Below are 24,521 nucleotides of genomic sequence, written 5' to 3' on the forward strand. Positions count from 1 at the left end.
AGCTGTCATTGTTTGGCCAGCTTACTTGTACTACTGTTACGCATACATATGTACAGGCTTACATTTACACTGTCAAAACACATGCAATCGAAGTCAACCGCATCATCTGTTGGGTCTAATCACTGTGTTGCTGTTCTTTTCTATCAGGTGGCAGCATGAAAGAGAACACAGAAGGGCTTTCACTCTTACATAAACTGACATTAGATTGATGGAGAAAAGCAGACTGGAAGACACAATGAGGAAATACAGACTTTAACAGGTCCTTTAACAACACCACTTACGTGTTATGGATCTAAATGCATTTATATATTTGGGAAAAGACAAAGTGATTTTACCAGTCTACCTTGATGAATATCATTTCCATAAATGGGGAATAAACTTTTTAATTAAATGTTGTTTTGGAAAGGGTCAGATCAGTTCCTCTTTTAAAATAATTTACATTCTGTATCCTTGGAAGTCCAATGAAGTTGCTGCATGACTTTAAACTTCAGCTGATCTACTGTCTTGAAACTTACTCTACAACACCTGCTGCCATGAATTTTAAAGCAGCACCTGCTCACGTCTGGCGTTCAGCACTGACAAGTCCTGGCTTTTATGGTTCCACCTGGTCAAGTGTACCTTGAATAGGTCAAACAGGGCGGAGCGGGATCCCAATTCACCCCTGACACGAACCCCTCCCCCACGGTGAGCGGCTGAAGGAAGGGACAGCTGCTCTGCGTCAGCCCTTGAGAGGGCGAGCGCGGGGCCGGGTTCCTCTCAGTGTATAAGGATTTCAGCTATGTCTCCATTAGACCCCAGCGAGCACCAAATATAACCCAATTAACGTCACAACGCAGGCCCCGCCTTGCTAACCCTTGCTGCTCCCCCCTCCCGGGTGCTGTATGTGAACCAATCATAAAGGTCAGGGTCCTGTTCTCTGTGACCCTCTCTCTCCTTTTGAAGTGCACACTCCCAACCTGGGTGATAACCTGCTATGAGTCTGAAATGCCAATTACAAACAACAAGGGGTTTAGACCCCTAGTTGTTACCCTAGGGGACTTATGAGAAGCTGAGGGATGGGGTAAGTGAGAATATTTCCACCACAGAGGAAGACATTTAATTAGCAAAGGAAAGTCACACATGTACCTTGAATGATGGGCTTTCAGATTGAGTATGTGTTTTCCTACTTTATTACTGGGAGAAACAAGATGATAGGGAAATAAAATATAAGCATTTTATTTTATTTAACACGACACATTTTTTATTTATTTTGTGATGAAGCTGCAAATAGAGGACTGTGTTTATCATCAAACATAATATAACCTGAAGGACAAACTGTGAACCAGCAAGAAAAGTAAAAGTAGGCCATTCATGATTCCCCAAAAACTGCACCAAGACTGAGAATTTCAAACGGTAAAAATAAAATTGACATATGGGAAATGGGTTTTGGAACCTATGCAGGTGCCTGTCTGGCTCTCAGCTTGGCTTACCAGACTTGCTTACGGCTCAGATGTCGCCCGGAGCTGCACATTAGCATGACATCAGCCACTTTCTCATTCATAATCTGACTTAAAAGGCAAGGATGCTCTCTCTGCACAGACTTGTGAACCCCGGAGATCCCCCAGTTCTGCCAAGCATGACCACTGTTTTCCACAACACAAACAAGCGGCGGGATGTCTCTGGCCCGGGCTGACCGTTTCTAAGGCTTAGTGGAGGGGCATGCTTGAATGGGTTCCATTGTCAATCTATTTGTCATCCACTATTTTGTAGCGGCTTTTGGCAAGGGCCCAAGGTCGGCTAGCTCATAGGACTAAATATATTATACACAGTGGAAGAGGTGAGGCAAGTTCACAAAGCCTTAAATGGAACAATTCTTCGAAATTAATTTTCTCAACTGGATCAAATGTAAATATTTTGACAAAAGGGGGACAGTAGATTCATGTTCTCTGAGGTAACGCTCCATTAAAGATGATTTTTTTTTAAGCATTTCCAGTTGTTGCCCTCTTGTTCCACCTCTGCCCCTTCTTGCATCACAAGCTCCTTGACAAAAAAACAACTTGTGCCCATCCCTATTTGTGTAGTCTTAAAACTCGTAAAACTCAGCTTACCTTGTAAAATGAACTAAACAGAGTCGAGTTGACACCCTACGCTGTGTGAGCCTGTGTATAGTATGGCAGTTAGCTCGTTAAACCTTGGGGCAAAGGAAAGATGAGAACTCCTTGGTATTAGAGCTGGTAAGTTTCCTTGACCATCAACCTTGTACCTATAAGGCATTTCTTTGACATGTACCATCAAAGCACAGGTCAAATATAGTCTGAAAAACACCACAAAAAGCACAGAAAAATGTGCTTTCACACTTTTTCTGGCAGAGTTTACGGCTGCAAATTTTAGCAAGTTTTTCCGAGCAGCTAAAAAATGCCTTTGAGAGCACAGACAAGGCTTCCATCCAGAATCCTGTACCCAGTTTCAAACTGGCTCTGCTTTGTCTGAGCGCAAACACAGTCCTCCTTTGTAGTGTTGGAAATCATCCTCAGTACTTTAAGTCTTCGATTACGGTCCTGGAAAGCCAAACCCGAAGCTTTTGTGCACCTAAAACAAGCTCATTAGTGACTCGGTGTAAACATCTTTAAGACGTGCAAACATCATTTTTCATACCAAACTTCTTCCACTAACTCAGTTTCTGAACACATGAATGGAAAGACATTTCGCTTGATGGCTGTGTAGCATTAACAGAAACAATGGAGGTAAGCTGGGATATCAGAAAAGCACTGTTGAGTAAACTCAGGTGGGGAGCTGTTGTGTTTCCCCCAGCCAATGACAGCGCGCAGGTGAGTTTAGGAGTGGATTCAGCGGTTGGATGTGATTCAAAGCAACGAATATGATGGACTTGGAAAATAGCAGCAAATAAAAGAAAATATAATCATAGTGAGGCGAAACGCCAAGCGGATTAAGCTCGTTCCAAAACGAGGGTGAGCCTTGTGTTGGCCTTTTCCAGTGAACAGAGTTGGTCTATTTTCTGTTGGACAGGCAGGTGCCAAACAGCAGCGGTTTGCTTGTGATAGCTTGCTAAATTGTCCATTACAACAAATGTAACATTCTCATGTAGCCTGCAGTGTACGTAAAAAGCATTAAATGTACACACTTAGTCCTCTAGTGGGTGTGCACTCCATGAGCCGGGAACATTTCTACTAATGAAGAACTAAGACTTTGTAACAGTACTTAAATTGAGTTTAAAGGTATATGTACCTTAATTAAGTTTTTATTTTGCGAAATATGGGTCCAAACAGAAATATCTGTGCTTTTTAATCCTTTCAAGTTGGTCCAACTGAAATCATATGAAGTACAATTTCTAGAAGTTGGACTATTCCATCAAGTCAAACCGGAATGAAACTGGCATAGTCGATCTGTGAATGCTCAACAGTCCAATGCTGTGCTTTCTTTAAAATGGTGTTACACATATTGAGGTACATGGATGGAAGGAGAACAGTTTGCTGTTTGTAATGTATAAAACTAGAAGGTCCAGTAGCAACTAGCTGAAAGAGGGCACAAAGCCACCAACCTAAACAAAATCTGACATACTACCATCAAAAAGACGATTCTTGAATAGTGTAGTCCAATCAAAAGGCGTAATCGCGCGACAACCGTTGCTCTACTTTACTGTGCATAAAGAGTGAGTGGACTTCACAGAGGGAAAGACGCATCTGGGGTATCCATTGCATAACAGGAGAGCTTAAAGCATAAAGGAAATCAAACATTTTGAAACCATGTGAGAGCAGATATGAGCAGCAGATAATCCATATTCAACTTTATTTACACATATATTTTCTTTTTATGCTTTTGCTTACATTTGAGTACTACTCAAAGGATGTACTTTTTCACAGTAAAGAAGTTAATGAGTTGATTCTGTACTCTTACTTGAGTAGAGAATGTGTGTAGTTTTGCTATTTCTGATTAAAACCCTCCTTCAGGACTCCTTAACAGCCTTAGCAGGGACTTCATTTCTTGGTCCACCGCATCCAAAATATCTTAAAATCTTGCTTTAAGACTCTGCTCCTGTGAGTTCCAATCCAAATTTGTATGCAAACTGAGTCCCTTTGAAATATTCAAAATATGACATTACTTCAAGTGCAGTGAACACATGCGACCTTATTGACCCCATAGTGCACCAGCAGTCCAAACGTAACTAATTCAGAGGGGGGCGGGGGGGGGGGGAGGGTTATTTAAAGAGACTCTGCGGGACACTTTACCTGCTTAATCTGTTTGATGTCCACACTCTGCCTCGAGGAACATGCTTTAATATCATTTATGTGTGTTGTAAATGGTTACCTGGTTGGTAAAAGTTTGGAGAAAGCTCCCTTGCAACCGCCCTGGCAATTTCAGAGTCATGCACGGCTGAGATGGCAGCCTGCTCTGCAGCCTCGCTTTTTGTCCTGGCATGGGCCGTTCTGGAAGAAAACCACACAGAGACAAGAGACATATTTCAATTTCATCACCGACTCCAAGACCCAACGAAGCAAGTGTCATCATCTATTCTCTTTTTAAAGATGATTATTGGGCCTTTTTGGCCTTTATTATAGGACAGCTACCGAGAGACAGGAAACATAGAGACAGAGTTTTGGGGATGAAATGCACCAAACAGCATCAGGATAGAAAGTCGTACCTGCAACCAGTGCAACAAGGACTGCAGCCTCTGTCTGTACATGGGTTGCACACTCTACCAACACCTCCCTTTGACTCCCCCATCCCTGCCTCTTCCTCCTCATCTTTGAGCTGCATCATCCAGCCTGTCCCTCTCGTGGGGATGACATAACACCTCCCCTTGTGATCTATCTCAAATCCAAATCCTGATTTTCCAAATGGAGCGCAGCCACATCCAAGCAAGACCTTAATCCAGTCTGGAGCACTGCACTGCTGCTGAACCACACGGGAGCAGTGCCCAGAGGGTACACATGCACGCGCACACGTACACACAAACAAACAAACAAACAAACACACACACACACGTGGATACATATGGTACTATTATATCATATCAAGGTAAAACAGTAGGTGGTGTAGTGAAGGCTAAGGTTTGATTGCTATGCCGTGTGCAAAAAAAAAGGTGGAGGTTACAAAAAGCCAATTAAAACATTAATAAATGAAAAACAAATGCATCAAATAAAATTAAATAAAAATACCACGATCCTTCAAATGACTTGGAAACACTAAAATAGAATTAAAAAGTGCAACTGGTCCAACAGTAGCATAAAAAAAACTTAGCATCTACCTCCACGATATTGTGCTGATGCTGAAAAAAACCCAAAGGCAGAAGAGTAATACGTTTTGGAATCAATGTGAGCGCAGTATTAGCACTGAGAGGTATTATGGGAGCGTAGCATGGCTGGACAGATAGAGGCCGGGGCGCTGACCTGCTTAACAAATCCCTTGAAAACTCCAACGAAAGATATGCAACATGTACACATGTACACATGTGCACACAAAACACACACACACACACACACACACACACACACACACACACACACACACACACACACACATTTGAAGAGCCATAGAAGGGCATACATGCACTGCAACCACAAGATGCCGTCACTTTTGCAACAGTATGGCATTCATCATTTGAAGCTAGTGGTTAAGTTGCTTTGCTGAACTGTTAATGAAAGGAACACTTACACAATACATGACAGTGCTACATGAAATGCAGAAATCCAGATGTGCTGTCCGGGTATCACTGTAAGTATTGACAGCTGTGCCTTGCGCCCTGCTTAACCCCACTCATCCATCTTCCTCTTCCATTCACCATCCCTTCTCTCTTTCAATCAATGCGCCCTGTTTTTTTCCATCCTTCTTTATTGACGCTGCATCCCGTCATCCCCCCCCCCCCCCACATCCTCCTCCTCTCTCTCCCTCCCTCCCTCCCTCCCTCTCTCGCTCTGTCTTTCTGCCAGTATGACCCCAACGGACAGATGTCTCTATTTCTGACTATACTTCTCTGTCCTTGGACTCTGTGCAGCCCTGTTTTTGACAGGGCTGGGACAGTGTGATATTAAAATGCATGAGGAGCCATATGCTGGCGGGTGAGATGGACTGTTTCCTCTCTGGAAATAAGCTTCTGCATCACCCAAAGACAGAGGACACACTCAGGCTCTGTTTACCGACAGAACTTACCAGCTGCAGTCAAATAATCCGCATTTAAGACATTTTTATGGCGGACAATTCTTAGCTTTCAGCCATGAATTTACAAACCCATGATATAGGACTATCACTCTTCTAGCTAAAACAGGTACAGTATATTTTAGCTTGATGGTCTTAACTGTAAAACAGACATAAAAGCATTCCTGTTCCATCACACCACCCAGACATCCACTTGCCACACATGCTGCCACAAGGACGAACATGCTTCTATTTCTGAAATGTGTGAAATGTGCAGCCGAGTGAAAGGAGGCCTTGAATGCGTCACGAATGCATACAGCACGCCAGTGACATATCCTAAAGGATCTTAACAGTTCCTTTTGGTAGACGTGGCTGAAAGTCACGGGCAGACACAGGAAGCGATGCAGACTGTGCACAGGCAGGATGTCTGGTGGCTGGGAGGTGACAGGCAGAGAATGATGCGAGTGTGATGGTGCAGCCGGGACGAGAGCAGCGCACAATGAGAGGGGAGAAAACGAGGGCAAGTGAGGCGCAGGGATGAAAGGGGTTGCATGATTTTTTTTCCCCTTTCATCTGTAAATTGATATATGTATACGCCTTTATTCAAAACACAGAAGGGCTGGGAAAAGTTGAGAAACAAGTCGGGAATCGAGAAAAGTCTGATTTTTGCTTTTTTTTTGCTCCCTGATAGTGCGAAGAGAAACGGAAGAGGAACAGTGTAGCAGGCTGAACAATTTACAAAAAGTGACTCTTCATTATCACAAGACACAAACCTCAGTGGAACATACTGCTCCGATCTAATAACTACTTAGAAACACTGAACAAAACTGTTTCACATCGAAAATGTGTTTCATTCCAATTTAGGCGAGGCCTCTGAAGCGGCCGCGCTGCTGCTTCATTTGGTTCAATAACCGGTTTAAATATGAAAATGTCATTACTTAAAACACTCAGACAGTATCAGCCTGAAAAAAAATGATGTTTGGATTTGCATCTTTCAAACAATATACTCCTGTATTACTAGAGTTAGGAATCACCAGAGGCCCTACGATACGATATTGTTGCGATTTTAAACATTTTGTGATATGCTGAGAACTGCAATATGTTCTGGTTTAACTTTTTTAACTGCATATTATGTCCCAAAAAAATAAATCAAGAACTTTTTTGTTAAATAAGAAAACATTCTCAGTCTATTCATCTCACTTCAGTCTTTTTTTTATTTCTATCCAATGGGAGTCAAGCCCACAGTCTGACCAACACTGTGATCAAAGTTAAACCCTGTGAAAGGCTGCATGCAGCTCACAATCTGAATGTTTTGATTTCAGTTTCATCAAACTAAACTGAACACAAACATGTATGTACGACTTTACAACTGCAGTCATTTTAAACAGCACAACTGGATGAAAAGAAATTGTGCAACCCCTTCAGCAATTCAAAAATTTAAAAGCATATTTGCTGTTAATTAATATCATAAAAATATCCATACTTGGCCGCCATGAGTCAATATAATATAAAAACAAAAAATATCAGGATACTATGCTGTATCGATTTTTCCCTTCCACCTCTATGTTTACAACATTAAAGCACAAACAAAGACACGTCTTTTCAGTGCTAAAGGAGGGCAAATATTTTCTGCGACCACCACCCTCCATCTGGTGGAGTCATCCTTATTTTGCAACAATATACATTTTTATCAGGTTAATTAGTTCAAGTTTTGACATCTTCCACAATGCATGGCCAGAACCACAACCTATTAGGATATACACTATGAATGCAGATACAGTTCAGACCTTTTTGACCCTACGCTCAAAGATAAAACGCTTTGTAAACCTCAGGGCACTTGCTTAGTGAGGTAACAATTCTCTGTTTGTCACAATAAATGAACCCTTAAACATTACACATGATCCATTTTTTTACTGTAAATGATTCTTGTAGCAGCTTGAATTATGACTTGTCACTGCCAATCATTGGCTTCAGTTGCCCACTGACTGAGCAGAAGCACACATAAGAGGGACAGATACTTTTTCAGGCCAAATTTTAGAAGTCATCGTGTTGATTAACAATTTGAAAGTCTAGATAAACAACAGTATGCAAAGTCACGACTGACCTTTCAAAGAGAACTAGTCGGACCGTCTGCCTCCTCCCTACTTGAGTCCAGTCTGCCTCTGTCTGAATATAAAGCAACACCTGTTTATGTCCACCTTGGGTTCTGCAGGTGCTTATGTGGCTCAGTATCCAAAGAAAATTGAGCGGTTTGAATCCTTCAATGCACACACACACACACACACACACACACACACACACACACACACACACACACACACACACAACTGTTTACAGAAATGTGGACCAAATGTCGAAAAGGAGCCAAGGCTTTGAAGCTTTTGGACTGAGGCTCCGTTTGAGCGATTGTATTGATGACTGGTGAGATCAATGGTTGTTTCATCACTTGTGACAAATGAATTGTGTGAGAAGTGTTGAGTCAGTTTGGCACGCTGTGTGGCGGGACGTTTTTTCCCCCCTCTGCAGAATTTGTGCCTGTGTGTGTGTGTGTGTGTGTGTGTGTTTGAAATATAGGCTGAGGTTGAGAAAGCCAAAAAAAAATGAACAAATGAAAAGGTAATGAAATCAAAAGTAGAGAAAGACAGCACAGGAGAGAGAGAGAGACAGCAAAGAGGAGTGCAAAGACTCCTGGGTATTTAGAACTGCTTCGGTATGCATCTCAGGCCCCTCTAATTTTACTGTTGGGTTAAATTTCAAACCCCAGCTCCCATGCTGCACCGTGCATCCTCTAAGGTTTGTCATACCTCTGTCTCCCGCTGAATAAAGTGTTTGTGCATTATGTGCCTATTTGTGTGTAAGTGCATGTCTGATTGTGTGCAATGTGTGCACATTCCCCTTATTGAGGCCTTGGTTCATCACTCCCCGGGCTATGGCCTATTTGAGGAATCTCCCTCACATATGCTGACACAGATCTGCGCCCCCTTCGTCTCTTGATCCCCTCCACCAATCTACGCGTCTTCAAATCAACCCCCCCCCCCCCCCTTCCCTTTCTCCAGGCCCGGTAACTGGAATGCTGACTAGTATGGTATATAATAAGATAGAAGATGAGGCTCGACCTAGTCCTTGTAAACATCAGCAGTCAACAATCTTCTTTTAACCTTCATACCTTTCTTTCCCCACAGATGCCACTAAGACCATCCCCTCTGATTTAAAACTCAGGGTGGGAAGCTAAAGCTAACATCACTATCATTTCATCACCAGCTGGAAAAACAATATTAGAATTACAAAATATGGAAGGACATTAGGCTATATTTTAATTAAACAACAAATTTAACAACTCATTGGCTGCCACAGATCGGAGTCGAAACCCAGGCTATGGCCTCCGTACATGGAGCACGTACACTAACCATTAGGCTACAGGCGATCCACTCGCAACTGCTTGATGCTAAGTTTAGCGGTCTAACTGTGCGTAACTGTAGCCAAACATTTGTTGTTTTAACTGGAAACCTTGTTGTCTATTTCTTCATATTTTCAGGATATATTTGCTATTCTGGTAATAACTGATTTTTCGAAGAAGTTTGACATTATAAAAGCATTCAAGTTCCCAGCCTGAGTATCATGTCGGCTGGAAAAGGCAGCCACATGAATATGGTGAGTGCTCCTCCTTTTCAGAGGGCGCTAATCTTTTCTATGAAAGGATATAATACATTTACGGACATGACTGGCCTGTATCTTGTCCAAAGCAGTCCGCAGGTCTAAAGGAGCAGCTCAGAACGTCACAAATTAACACTTTGCTTGCCCTGCACATATCTCTTATGTCTGTGCAGGCAATACTATTGAACTCCTGAAAGGTGCTAATTCAGGATTACTCGAGCATTACTAACACCATTAGTGGTTAGCTAAAACCGACACTGAAATTATTCTGGAAATATTCCTTGGCTGAGGTCTGGGCTCACATTACAAGGGGCTGCAGTGGTTGTGGTTGTGGGGGGGGGGGGGGGGGGGGGGGGGGGGGGGTGCAAGAGACAATAGCTACAGCATATGAGGCTTTAAATGGAAGATGGAGTGGCTGTTATTATGAGATAAGCTAACTTTATCCTAAAGAGAGAGCTGTTACATGATGCTGTATAATAAGGATATTGGGACATAGCCATGTGCTTTACATGAAGCCTATTAAATCTTAACACATCCTTTTTTTTGCAAGGCAAAATGTTTATTTGCCTTCCCTCTCTTTCTATAGTTTTTCTCCTTTCAAAAGAAGTTCAGATAGGCATGCTCAAGAAAAAGAGAAAAGCAGCATCGGACATCAGTTAGGCTTATTGAATTTCCCCCAGTCTTGTGATTTGCAGGGCAATGTAATATGCCATCTTATTAAGGAATGTTTTTTTTTTTTTTACATTTCACCTAAAACTGTAGGGTTTGTCCAAGGTTACATGGCATTGTCAGCGATGTCAAATCCATAGAGAGAACCAGAGCATTATAAATAGGAAATGAAAGGTATAGGCTATTGAATAAAGCCTGGGAAATATGAAAAACACAGGATGAAAGCATTAGGGAAAATGCAGGGTAATGAATAGACCTGTCACAATGTGGAAGAAAAGGACATACGAGGAAGGGGAAGACATGACAGCCATCTTTACAAAATGCTTATCACCATAGCCAAAAGGACACGGTTTAGGAAAAACAACTACTCGATTTCTTGCTGAGAGTAAAATAATGAACATTGATTCCAATCTTATGTCTATATGTTTGAAAGGCTTTTATATACTCTGTGAGTCATGACCGTCTACAATGGGTGTAACACCCGAGTCCTGCTGTCTGTGATACTACAGTCCTATCTTCTGTTTGTTTACATCACCCGGACAGCCGGCCGGCTCATCCCCTCGTGTATAAAAGTTGTTTAGTTGAGGGACTAGAGAAAAGAAGAATAACATACTGTACTCACTGCTTAATTGAATGTCACGTAAGTGTTTCTAGATCATGGTCGTTTCGGGTAAATTTACATGCAGTGTGAAGATACAAGGATAATAAAGATCGCTAGCATTAGCATGCTAACACAACAATGCAGTGCAAGTTGTTTTGGTTTCATGCTGGTGCTCAAGGACGACATCTGCTGGTTCAAAAAATCGCATATAAAGCCTTTAATAATAAGCTACAGCCGGCCTGCCAGTGGCCTAGTGGTTGGATTGTGCACCCAATATACAGAGGCTGTTGTCCTTATAGGGGGTAGCCCGTGTTAAAGTCCGACTGCATGTCATTCCCCACTTTCTCTTTACCCGGTTTCTGACTCCATTCACTGTTCCATCTCAATAAAAAGACAAAAGCTTAAAAATAAATCTTAAACCCGCAGGTGGTTAGCTTAGCTCTATGGGAAGAACAGAAACAGAATATAGTTCGGCTCTGTTTGAACATTAAAAATATTGACCAACAAACAACTCTAGAAAATCATTTTACAAACAAGTCATATCTTGTATTACCTGTGGCAAACTGTGTCTTTAATTGGGGCATGAAACAAGTACGAGACAAGCTAACAACCCTTTTGACAAAGTCAGGCTAGCTGGTTCTCTCTGTGTTCTATCTTTCTTTGAGCAGGGTTCAAACTAAAAGAGCAACAGATTGTGCAGCCCTGGTACATCAGGAAAAAATCGAAAGGTATTCTTTTCTCTGAACCCAAACTAACTTGGGGCCACGCCGCTGAAACTATCGGCGTGGCCCCAATGAGCCTGCTAGCAGTTTGGGAAGTTTAAATAAGATCTCTGAACCTTCACATCACCACGTAATCAGGGCCAAAGAGAAGCAACAAGGACCAAAACCAGATATCTCCTCTGATGGTCATGGGGTTCAAACTGGGTAGAAATTGATCCAAAACATTGGTCATTTTAGCCCAGGCTATAAACAATGACTAATAAGGCCTGACTATACGAGCCACACTACAGTAACTGTCTTTACAAATATAACAATGGTACCAATGTACTCATCTGTTCACAAGAAAGCTGACAAGCGTATTTCCCAAAATAGAACATTATACTCAGACTATTTTTCTTACTTAATTGTGAACATTTAACAAACTTTCATAGCTAAGGTTTTTTTTTTTTTTTTTTTTAAAGCACTCTCATGGCCTAAAGATTTGAAATGTATTTTGAATCTGAACTGGCAGGTACTGTAGAGACAGATTGAAGATCAACTCCAAACAGACTTCAGTTCTAGGAAGAAGAATAAGTAGAATCAGTATTTGATTAAACAGAGACAAAACTCCACGAACATTTTCTGTCTGTGGATTACAAACAGACCTAATCTCTCACTAGTGTTCTTTACTCCGGAGCTTTGCACTGAAGCGTCCTCTGGGATTTCACCTGGACTTCATCCAAAAACACAGGTATGTGTATGTGTGTTTGCCTGTGCATCAGGATTTCACTTTGGGACTTTTTAGGTACATCTCAGAAACCTATGAGCCTTTTCAGATTATTTTTGCATAAAAATACGTCCCATGTGTAAGCGCATGTACTTGTGTGGAACATGTTCGGGCTCTGTTTGGTTTAAGGTTTGATACGCCCGCTGCTGACATGATGAGTCTGCTGAGAGAGTGACACAGAATCCCTCTCCGAGATGATCCCTCTGGTTTTGGTGAAGGGCAATGGCAGGGATTCAGACCTCGCTCTGCCCCGTGCTCTTTGTGTCAACACTGCTGGTGAAACATGGCCACAGCTGATATAGCCAATGACCCCGACTGAAGGGGGTTGGATAAACTTCACACAGTATCAGTATCTGTATCTGTATCAGTATCTGTGAGCCTTTAAAGCATGGATTTGATTTTTAATTTTACTGCAGGAAAAAAAATCCTTAGGAGTGACGAGCAAACAGCAACTCTTAAAGCTGTCAGTCAAGCCAATAAAGCCTCTCAAATATATGACACTGAAGCCTAAACACTGACTTAACAAAACCAAGAAACACATCACCCAAATCTTACGTTTCTAATCCCTTAGCTCTTCTAAAGTTTCCAAAAGCCCATGGTATTAAAATGAAAATGATATTGAATGCAGAGAATTCTGTTGCACTATTTGTGTTCCATAAAAGAAGAATTTGTGCTTTTTTAATCCAGTAGATGTCGCCCTTGAGCACCAGCATGAAACCAAAACTAATGCTGTTTGGCCACACCTCCGCCATAGTGAAGCCCTCGCAATTGCCTGTGGACTGCATTGTTGTGTTAGCAGGCTAATGTTAGCACGCTTTAGTTAGCTCGTAGCTTCACATTGCATTTGAATTTCACACGGAATGACCGCGATCTAAAAACGCTCACATGGCATTCAAATTAGAATGTCATTCTTCTTTTCTCTTGTCCTAGACTAAAACAGTTTGAGGAGCCTGCTGATGTAAACATGATGTAAACATGGCTCAGACAACAACACAGCCAGTGGGACTCGTGCTTCTCACTCATTGTAGACAGTCATGACATTTACAGAGGATATACTTGAGTTCTGCTGTATTCATGTGTACAATGCCATATTATTCATTTAAGGAACAATCAATAATAAAAATTGTTGTTGATTATTTTTATTGCCCATGGACAAATTAACAACCCGATTTATTGTTTTAGCACTTTAAAAAGTGAGAAAACTTAATTACATTAAATCAGTAAAATCAGGTTGAATCTCAGGACTCGATGTGTAATTGTTGTGTAGCTGTCAGGCAGCACAAGTCTGTTTTTAAATTCACAAGCTGTCGTTACCCTGAGAGTCAAAGAGCTGAAAACTTTAGCAAACTAACCTGCGTTTGCAGCGAAACAAACATATTCTGCCTGTACACACACATTCATAGACACAGGCCTCCACTGATGCAAATGAAGGCATGTTGTCACAAGACGATATGCAAATGACACACATAGACAATATATACACATACAGGCAGACGCTTGAAAAATGAGCCACCTCTCATGCAAATCAGGTACAAATCTGCATTAGGAGTTGAAAAAAGGGAGGCTCTGAGGAAGAGATGCTATAATGAGGTCTACAGGGAATTCAAGATTTGGTCTGAATAAAGGACGCGCTGAGGTGACTGCACAGGGTTGTGATATCTGTTCATAAAACCTCTAAATCTACACACATTGAACAAGCCTTTAAGGATGAATAAACACAAAGCCGAGCTAACAACGCCTCTTCACTCTACTTCCTCATGAAGAAAATCAACAAATGGTTGACACGATGATGACAGCGATGAGGCAGTAACCATGGCAACAAGCACAGACACTTGAGCAGGCTGTCCAACTAGGCATCTAGGCTGGATTAATACATTTAGCAAATGAACAAAGCTACATACTAAACTGTATGGGTACAATATTACAACTACTACTACACATCTTTTTGAATGTGATACCGTGACAAACTGAATATAATGTAAAAGGTTTACACACAGGTAATGAGACACACACACAAGCAGCCTCTCAGTGGTGCGTCTCATTTAACTACGAGGCTCAACATCCGAGCTGAACCTGTGTGAGTAAAGGTCACATTGCCTGGCAACCACTTGAGCTTAAGGAATAGTTTTAATTATGGTCTGAGCTCTCTCTCCTCCAATCTCCTGCCACCATTCACCCGAGTGTTTGTACGCACACAAAAACACACACAATCATATACACACACACACAACCATCAATTTCCCCTCTAGTGCAAAGCCAAAGGAGTATTAGCATTAGGTTACATCTGCCCACAGTGAAAAGTTGTGATGCAATCTTCTACGATCTATCTGCATGGAGTAGCTGCAGGATGTGCAAAGGCAATGCTGGCAGTATCATAAATAATTAATTATTTGAAAAACATTGATTCAATAACAACTCCCTAAACTCAACTACAACTGCTTGTAGTATGTAGGTCAAGCTCTGCGACATTACAATTATATAATCCAGGGGAATATTGCGAAAAGGCAAAAGTAGTCAAATAAAATCTCCTATTTCCATAGTCATGTTTATAAGTAAATGGTATAAAACTACAGATATACAAGAAAAAAAAATGCACCACAAAATATATATACCACACACACGAGGCCTATGCGTGTGACTACGAGTGTGGTTGCATGCTTGAAAAGGGTTTCTATGTGGAAAAGCAATACTCTGACAACAACAAGAGAAGTGATACTTCCATAATCCAATCCGGGAACATCTGGAGTCAAAGCTGCCTCTAGCTGGCCAATCAGAGTGGCTGAACAGATTTAGCAGGGCACATTGGTATCCAGAGGTTAAAGACGTACAGCTTTGGTAGAAGGTATAAAAAAAAAAAAAAAGAAACAAATAAAAACAGACGAAAGATCTTCAACATATTAGCTGCTTGAGGCAACACTGAAACAGGCTTATTGGTCAGTACGTGTGTGTCAGAGTGGCAAACACCAACACTTAAGGCTACAGTGTTAGAACCACTATTTGCATTTTAAGGTTCCTTTGGCGGGGAGGCTAAGTGCCCATCGTTTTGTCATCCTACTTCTGATAACACTATGCTCACGTTCATGCATTTCCATTGAAAATGTTCTTATGTTTTGTCCTGCAGAATATGACTCCTGCATTAGCTTTGAAAAAGTGACATTTAACACTGCATTTGATGACTTTCTGTGGTATCGGAACACAAATGAGAAAATTATTTAACTCACATAGTCTTTCAGAACAACTGAATGTACAGTTAGGAAATAGCATGGTGCTAACTTATTCCTAGAGTTATCAGATTATCTAACCCATAGTGCTACTTCCCTTGCTACTGTAGCTTTCCTATTATGCTAGACCAAGTTGCAGAAATCCTAAAAAAACTGCAGTTCCTTGAGTGTCCGCTTGAGGCTGGCTCCAAAAAACCTGGAAATCCCGCACTCCAAATTAAAATGTTAATTTGACTGCTGAAATTAACATGTCTGGTATTATAGCCTGGAACTACTTGTTCCGAGTAGTCAATGTCTTTATTTGGCACTGTACAGGGGGGGTATTTATTTTTACAATTCCCCCTTTTTGATTTTATGAAGGCAATGATTTATGGATAATTAGGGCCGTTACTGATCTTACAGCAAGTGGCTACAGTTTGTGAGGAGGCTTAAGGCCCACCTTAGCTGCAGCTCTTTGCCTCTTGTTAGGTTGACTAAAAGCTTGATAGAGTCAGCATTTCCAATATGGCAACCGCCACGGATGGGCCCTTCAGAAACCAATGGGTGACGTCACTCAGACTTTGTCCATGTTAACATGTAGTCGATGTGCTAGATCCACATAAGCACACAAACATACAGAAGTGGGTGTGGTTTTATCTAAAGTAGATAATTATTGTTTTGCATGTTTTCTGATGAAACATATCTTTATTTAATTCAGTACCAGCCTTTTTCCAAGCTAATAAGTCTGTACATTTTTATGACATGCTTTAGCGATGTTTGCATAGGAATACAGTTGTTGAGGATATTGACAGATTTAAGTAGGTTGGAAAAAATAGAGACTGACTTTCTCCAAAGGCCAGAAAAACATGCAAATGTAATTGCAAGTCAAGCAAGTGTTCTTGGTGCAAATAGCAGCACAAAAAATCAACAATAAGCTACACTGAATTAAAACTGATTTGCTTTTAGTAGAGCCCGGACCTCAGTTAAAATCTAATTGCAAAAGACATACAGTATAGTATATCAGCAAGGACCTAACATGTTGCACAAGCGTTCAAACATCGGCTGATGAGCACTTCCACAGGTGAGCACCACATTTTTTTTTTTTTTAAATGCCATTTGTGATTTTACATAATTTCCCATCATGTCCAGAGAAATTTTCAGTTGGATTGCAAAAACACATCAAAAACACACAAACACAAATAATTCCATGAAGCTCAGGCGTACTAAAACAAAAATTTGCTTGATCTCGTAATTTCTTTACATCTCAAATCACAGTGTGCCTCATACAATATTGATTAACTTCACTCCCATGATTCTACCTCTCATCTTTCCATTTACACAGTGGGTCAAAAGACGACAAAAAATAAGTAGTGCATCACTTTTCACTGTTTAATAATGGAGTACAGTCTTGTCGAATATTCATTATAAACCAAGTCTGCTGCGGAAACGAAGTAAAACGTCTGTACAAGAAGTACTTCTACATTTTTAATGATTGCAGGTGTACCACTACATGATTTAACCTCTTTATAGCAGCCCTGGACTCCACATAACTCCTACCCCCCCCCACCGCTCCACCACCTCTCCCTGCCTACCCGCTCGCATGCCTGACTCATCGCAGCCTTTCTTGAGAAGCAGCAGAAATATGTACCGTTCTCAGAGAGATTACAGGCCACAGCCACACAGTGCTAAGGCATGTCGGTGAAACTCAATCCTATCACCGCCGCTGTCAACACGCTCACGTTTACACACCGCTATTACCCACAGGCTATTCTCCTCTACTCTCCAGGGAACAAAGCTCTCTCATACAGGGTAATTATAAGTCAGAATATCTATCTGATCCCAACCTTCAGTCCAACATACAACAAACTGTACAGCCTGGACATCTTCTCTCCGCCTTATAAAACCTTCTCTTTTAGTGTGAAGTCCTCTAGTTGGACATGTAGGATGGTGATATCTGCCAAGATATTTCCTTCTCTTCTTGCCTTCCTAACACCTCCCACCAGGGAGAAGAAATATTAAGGAGGGAGAGAAGAGAAAAATAGTCTTTTCCGCTCACTCTCCAGATTCTTTCAACAGTATTCCTATTTACTGTGATGGATTACAGCAACATGATGTGTATTAAGTGCAGCACATGAGCCACTAATAAGATCTGCTCTTCTTTCTTCTAGTGGCACACGAGAAGAATCTTCTGTTGTGCATATATGTTTTAACTTGAAATAGTCTTTGTGACTTGAACAGTACATTTGCCTACAGCCATGTTAGCTGGTATGTGAAGCTGTATGAAGATGCAGTGGGGCTGTTAGCTTAGTGCTAGTGTTAGCATGCTACATTTTTTAAACAGTTTGTGGTGGCGTTTGGCTCTTTAAACTGTAAATGGAAATTAAACAATGCATTCATACTGATGTTTACCACTTAGGTGTAATTTACCATCTCAGTTGAGTTATGTTACCATCTTTAAAAATAGCAAAACAACAAAAGTACAGCAGAAGATTGAAATCTCCTGGTTTTAGATGAATGTGGCTCAAACCAAAGACTGGACAGAGTTCGAAGGCAAAGTGAAGGTTAAGATTAAACCCAGGTAATTACATTTGGGGCGCATACAATATACAAATTCTTTGTTGAACTAATAGTTGTTGATTCAATTTAAAACCACGTGAACCCAATGTCAGAAGTGAAGAGGTAAAGTAATGGTAATTTGATTTGATAAATATCAACCAATCAAATGACCCAGCCCTAATAGCTCCCCACATCATTAGCCTTTGGTTCTGATACTACTTACAGGGTTTCATCCACTGACATCTCTCCTGCTGCTAACGATGACTTTATAGAAGGCTAATGTGGTGAAGTACAGAATAAGATTACATTACAAGCTGTAATTTGATAAAACAACTCGACTAAGTCCAGTGCATGGGCCATTGCATCAGCGTCATTATTTATAGCTTATTTGTATGAACAAGATGGCGACGGCTTCGGTCTTTAATTAGACTGATATCGATAAAATGAGGCAAGGTGGATGGTTAATTTATGTGTGTGCTATAATTATTGTAATTTCCATAATTATTAGACGTGCCGAGGGATATGTTATATATATGTTGTGTATGTTGGGGCGTTACTATGACTTGTGATTCAGATGGCTGGTAGTCCTTCCCACAGTTACAGTAACTATATGCTCTGCCTCGCTGCTCCTGTACATTCTGTCACTTCATAAAGAGACCAACTTGATATACTTTTGAGAGGTGTGTGGCGCCACTTTATAGGAAGTCCATAAGTGGCAGCACAAGCATAGAGATCACACACACACGAAAAACATGAATCTTATTGCACTTCTTCACGTCTTTGGAGGAGGGGGAAAAAAGTCATCTGAATCTTGGCACAGCCAAAATGGAAATCTTACATGATGTACTAGTCTGGGATTATTTTGTTCACATGTTGAAACACAGGCTGATCTATAACTCGCTCCAAAAGGGCAGGTGGTGGTGAGTGGCTGAGGTCATCACACAGCAGGTGATAAACAAACACCCCTGGACACAAACGCACCCCACACACACACTTTCTCTGTTCTCTTGCCAAGTGATAGCAACCTTATCTCACCTCTCGCATCCAAACACACAGTTTCTCCCATTCTCTTCAAATCTCTTCTTCACATTTTTATGGACACACACATGCACACGCTCACACACACACATTCGTGAGAGATGATAGTGTGAGGGAGATGGCAGGCTGCTATATCAGTGCTGGGACGGGTATATATTCCTGGCTGGTGCTGATAAGCCAACTGATGCCTTGCCTTATTTAGTCAGTACTCACTGCTGACACACCAGCAGAGTAACAGACACCCCATGCACACTCAGTGTATGCATTTGTCTTGTGCGTGTGTGTGTGTATGTGTGTAAGGTCGGTGTTCCCGTGAAAGAGAAGTGGGTTCTGATTTAGCGAATGCACATAGATAGTGTGTGTGTCTGTAAGTGATTGTAAATGTGTGCATGTGTCTGGCAGGCAGAGCAGTGTACTGTATATGAAGACATGGTTAACACTAATAGGCCTATGGTTGCTAGCAGCTTTCAATGTATGACATAATAAATCTAAATATTTGACTAGAGAAAAAGATTTTAATACAGTTTTTGGGGAAATTTGAATATTCTACATTTTCATCCTATTTCTCACTTCTCCTTGATCCAACAAGGACGACTGCATCATAATTAAAAGAGCAATCAGAATCAGAAATACTTTATTAATCCCAGAGGGAAATTCGATTGTCTCAGTTGCTCCAAAATATGCAATACAGCAGTAGAAATATAGTAATAAAAATATGAATCAAATAGAATAGGAGATATCTTACAAATACAATATGTAAGATATCTACTGAATGAATTCATAAAATGTCCTTATATCATCAGGCATTTAGGAATCATGCTATGTTGGGGGTGCTGCCTTCTCTGTCAACCTTGCAGCAGCATGTATGTCCTCCTCTTAGTTTCGATAACGGTGCAGAATGGTTTGTTTTCATTTTGGCTAGAAAAGCAGGCGATTTTAAGGCACCCCAAAACGGCCGTTGTGAACGCCCCTCGGTTTGCCAGGTCAACGGCAAACCGACAGGTGTTGCAGTGATGGAAGCAAGCAATTGAACTGGTTCAGACAAAAATGAGGACCTAAAAAGCCTCTGCAATTTTCTAATAAACACCACGACCAGAAACGTGGTAAACCCAGGATAAGTATTGGAGATACTTTTGAAACCAGGAGAGAGGTTAGTACACAGAAAGGTTTCAAGACCGATGCAGAGCTGGCTAAACACTGAAGCTTCTGTGTCTATGACATGTCAACCTGCATTCAAGTCGACTCCAGAGAGGAGCGCTCTCCAATGTTTTGAATTTGGGCTGCAGTACCCATTTTAAACACTAGGTGTTAAATGTACATATTGCTCCTTTAATATCTAGTATAAAAAAAGTCTGTTAAAACTTCTGTTTGAAAGAGTTTGGTTGTCTGCCTAGCACCAAAATCCATACAGTTTTCTTAAACAAAGTAGTCGTACAGATAACGGTCTGTGTATGTGAATAAAAAAAAGTACAAAAACAGCTTCACAAGCAGTCGTAGGAATGGTACAATTCACAATGGTAAACACGGTGCACATTACTGAATAACAATAGTCTAACATTTCACTGATTGCTGTGAAGCAGAAATAAGTATCACATGAAAATATTTCCTACGCGCGGAGAGCGGCGTATTAGGTGTTAGTTAACCTTTCACCAGAGCCTGCAGAGTAAAGAGCGTATCCAAACAGAAACACACACTCGGCCTGCATGGATGAACTGGCAAACGGTGTGTTTGTTTTGGCATTTTAAACGTAACCCTGAAGCCTAGGCTGGGAAAGTGTGCATCATCGACTTAACCTCAGGTAATGAGGTCAGATAAACAGTGAAACAATCTGCAGCAGCATGTAAAAGAAGCTCAGAGGGGAAAATGTTTTCAAATTATTTTGAAAGTTTTGAGAATTGGAGACTACACTATAACACTTTGGCTGGTATAAGAGGGAACAGAGGTGTAACAGAGGCCATTACAGTAGATTACAGAGTGGTGTATACACACCACCAGGACTGCTGCTCTGTAACAAAAAGGCTTTATGGGAGAAGCATTTTGACACGTTAAACGTTTCAAAGCCACAGCCACTTATCTCAGTTCACAGGCCTCTGACACTACCACTACACACACACACACGCCCTCACACACACACACACACACACCCACACAGACACAAGAGCATGCTGTGTTTATGTGTGTGGAAGTCCATTTGACATAGATAAGGTTGACAAACTAACAGTGAATGGGGGTCACAGCCACAGAACTCTTGCCAGCTCGGTATCGATTGGCTGGTCAGAGGCGTGAGGTCATCAGATCCACCCTGGAGGCTGATGGGATAGCTCCTCTGTACGAGGGAGGGGTAGTTGGGTCCCCTCTGTGCCCTTTTTGAAAACAAATTCTACTTTTTTTCATTTCAAACTCCCAAGAAACCTCTTGCTCAGCAAATTTTCTGCATCCCCCATCTTATCCAAGCCACATTTTTTACCCTGGCTCTCCTACTTCAATCCATTTTTTTTCTCTCCTGCTGACTCTCCCACCAGCTCTGTCTCCCTCCCCACTTTCCCTTTGCATCCGCTCCACATCCAAAGACTGAGCGTCATGTGACCAGAACTGGATCGATACGAGTGCATCTTTCCCCCATGCACTGTATAATGAGACTTACATAACCTGCTTATACACAACCGTCACAGTCGGCCATGTTTACAACACAAATGCAGTCTTAAAAAGGAAAACTGTTGTATTCCAAAGCACTATGATGGGCGAGAAACAGGCAGTAATTTGATCACTTACTACAGCACAGGGGACCTTGTTCGCTGCCATTAACAGTTTGTATCAGCGTGACTGCTTTTACTGTTGTTGCTTTAGCGCTATTCATCAGGTCACGTCTTTTCTTCTTCTGTTGTTAAACCGTTGCTCTAATGCATTGTTATGACTCCTTTCAACGCTGTGTCTAGTTTTCTCTTCACTCCGGGGACTGAACACTATGCAGGACTTTAAGTATTTAGCATTTTAAATCCACCTTATGTAATCTTATATGCCTGAAATCTGCAGAATTAAGCCTTTTCTCCTCCCCAACCGCTGGAAAGGATTTATTACATTTTTTTTGGATATTATAGTAAAAACAGCCATTCAAATTAATTCTTACTGTATTACTGTAAATGGTTGGGTTCAGCTCTGAGGCAAAATACTCCTATTCATCATCTTCAGTGTTATATAATATTTCAAGTGTACATTTTGTTTATCAGTTAAATAGATTAGATTTGTGTATTCATAGAAAACATGGATTAACAGATTTGTCATTTATTCTGGAAATAACGATACCCATTTTTGACCGGGGCATAAAGTCACGATCTATTATTGTGCTGCCGTTCTAAAAAGAATTCAAAGAATCTTAATACTGTTGTCTTGCCACTTCAGAGTTATGACTCCACAGACGGCAAAGTCTGTTGGTTGGTCGACCACTTTGGCTTCGACTAGAATATCTTGATAACCATTGGACAAATTCCATTCATGACCCCCAGAGCTTAACTCCCTCCAATTTAGGTGATCCACTGATTTTCCCAAGTGCCATTATGTGGATTAAATGTGGATGTTTTTAGTGAGATTTCTCAAGTTCATCCTTATTGGACCACACATTCATGGTCCAATAAGGATGAAAGGAGGAACCCTCCTGATTTATAATCCCTTGACTGTCATCTTTTTTAAGTCAACTTTTGGATGGGCTGCCATGAAATTTGGTAATGAGAGTCATAGTGCCTGGGCACTGGTGGCGCAGTGGTTAGTGCGCACGCCCCATGCATGGAGGCTATGGTCCTCCAAGTGGGCGGCTCAGGCTCAAATCCAGCCTGTGGCTCCCTTCCTGCATATCATTCCCCACTCTCTCCCTGATTTCCAACTCTATCCACTGTCCTGTCTCTTCATTAAAGGCCCAAAAAGCCCATAAATAAATCTTTAAAAAAAAGAGATTCATAGTGCCTCAAAGGACTATTAAGAAATAAATTGGTGAACCCCTGGGTCTCACTGTAGCACCACCAGAAGGTCAAATCTTTAATTTTTCATGCAAAAAACCTAAAAGATCATCATGGATTTTCAGAGAAAAATGATGATTCATAACAACTTTGATGATCACCCAACATTTCCTTTGATTTTGACTAAAAATGCCTCAACAACTGAACAACTAATGGCACAGATGTTCATGTTCTCAACAGGATGAATTAGAATATCTTTGCTGACCCCTAAAGTTTTAGAGGCATCACTAGTTCAATCTTTGTGGCCAAAAACCTGCGAATTGTGTTCAGTGTTAACAAAAGAGAGAACCAGCGAGGTGAACTGAAGTGATGAATTAGGTAAGTGTTTCACCTGGAAAATATCAGCTCGTTAATATTGTCCCTGTGAATAAGTTGGCATTCTGACATTAGCATAATGATCAAACTAACAAACAGGGAGCATGCCCGTAGACTCTTGTTTTTACACGATATGAACACATTTCCAGTTTAATTTGTGCTCAGCAGGATAAAAGACTCATTTAACTGATTAACTTTGATTGTAGTTTATAATGTGTGTTTTGATTATTTGATTGTCTGAGTCATTGCTTCATAACTACCACTGTATAGTACAAGAGCCTAATTTCTTTGTAATGACTGTTTGCAAGGGATGGAAACACAATAAATATGCCTTTCTTTGGAAATTATAAATATGTATATATTTTTTTAAGGTGCACCTCTTGGGAGACAGTGAGAGTAAAAACACAAAATAAAATCAAAGCTTGCCTGATTGCACAGAGACCTTTTCACAGCTTGTACACATCCTCACTGCCCTGAGACTAATAATTCCCTGATGCAATGAAAACAGAGGATGTCAAAGTGATGCTGCGTACGCTGAACTGTGTCCCAGTAGGAGGGAGGCTTTAAATGAAAAGGTCACATCTCCTCCACCTGTTAAAGAGCAGATGCCACATCAGAGCAATGCCTGGCAGGAGGAGCAGGTATCGTTATTGGGCACATGAGATGCAGTTGGCACGGTTCAGGTATGGCTATACTGCTCTCACGCACACAAACTCATAGACACACATGAATCTCTCTCACACACGCCCTCACACAAGATGCCTCACCCCTCTCCCTGGGAATGACAGATATGGGCAGAGAATAGAAACAGAACTTTTTCCAGGGATGATCACGCTGGCTACACAAAAGCCCTGAGCG

At 41.2% G+C, this 24,521-nt stretch overlaps 1 protein-coding gene across 2 annotated transcripts in view; it reads right to left on the bottom strand.

Annotated features, from left to right (window-relative positions):
- The window catches only part of jph1a (junctophilin 1a), a 39,471-nt gene that overhangs the window by 10,443 nt on the left and 4,507 nt on the right, over nucleotides 1-24,521 (bottom strand). For both annotated transcript variants that reach the window (XM_065948652.1, XM_020645370.2), the window contains one exon: nucleotides 4,306-4,424. In XM_065948652.1, coding sequence (XP_065804724.1) covers nucleotides 4,306-4,424 — 119 coding nt within the window. The remainder of the gene's footprint in view (nucleotides 1-4,305; nucleotides 4,425-24,521) is intronic.

Source organism: Labrus bergylta, chromosome 20 (genome assembly GCF_963930695.1).
Source record: "Labrus bergylta chromosome 20, fLabBer1.1, whole genome shotgun sequence".
Classification (NCBI taxonomy): domain Eukaryota; kingdom Metazoa; phylum Chordata; class Actinopteri; order Labriformes; family Labridae; genus Labrus; species Labrus bergylta.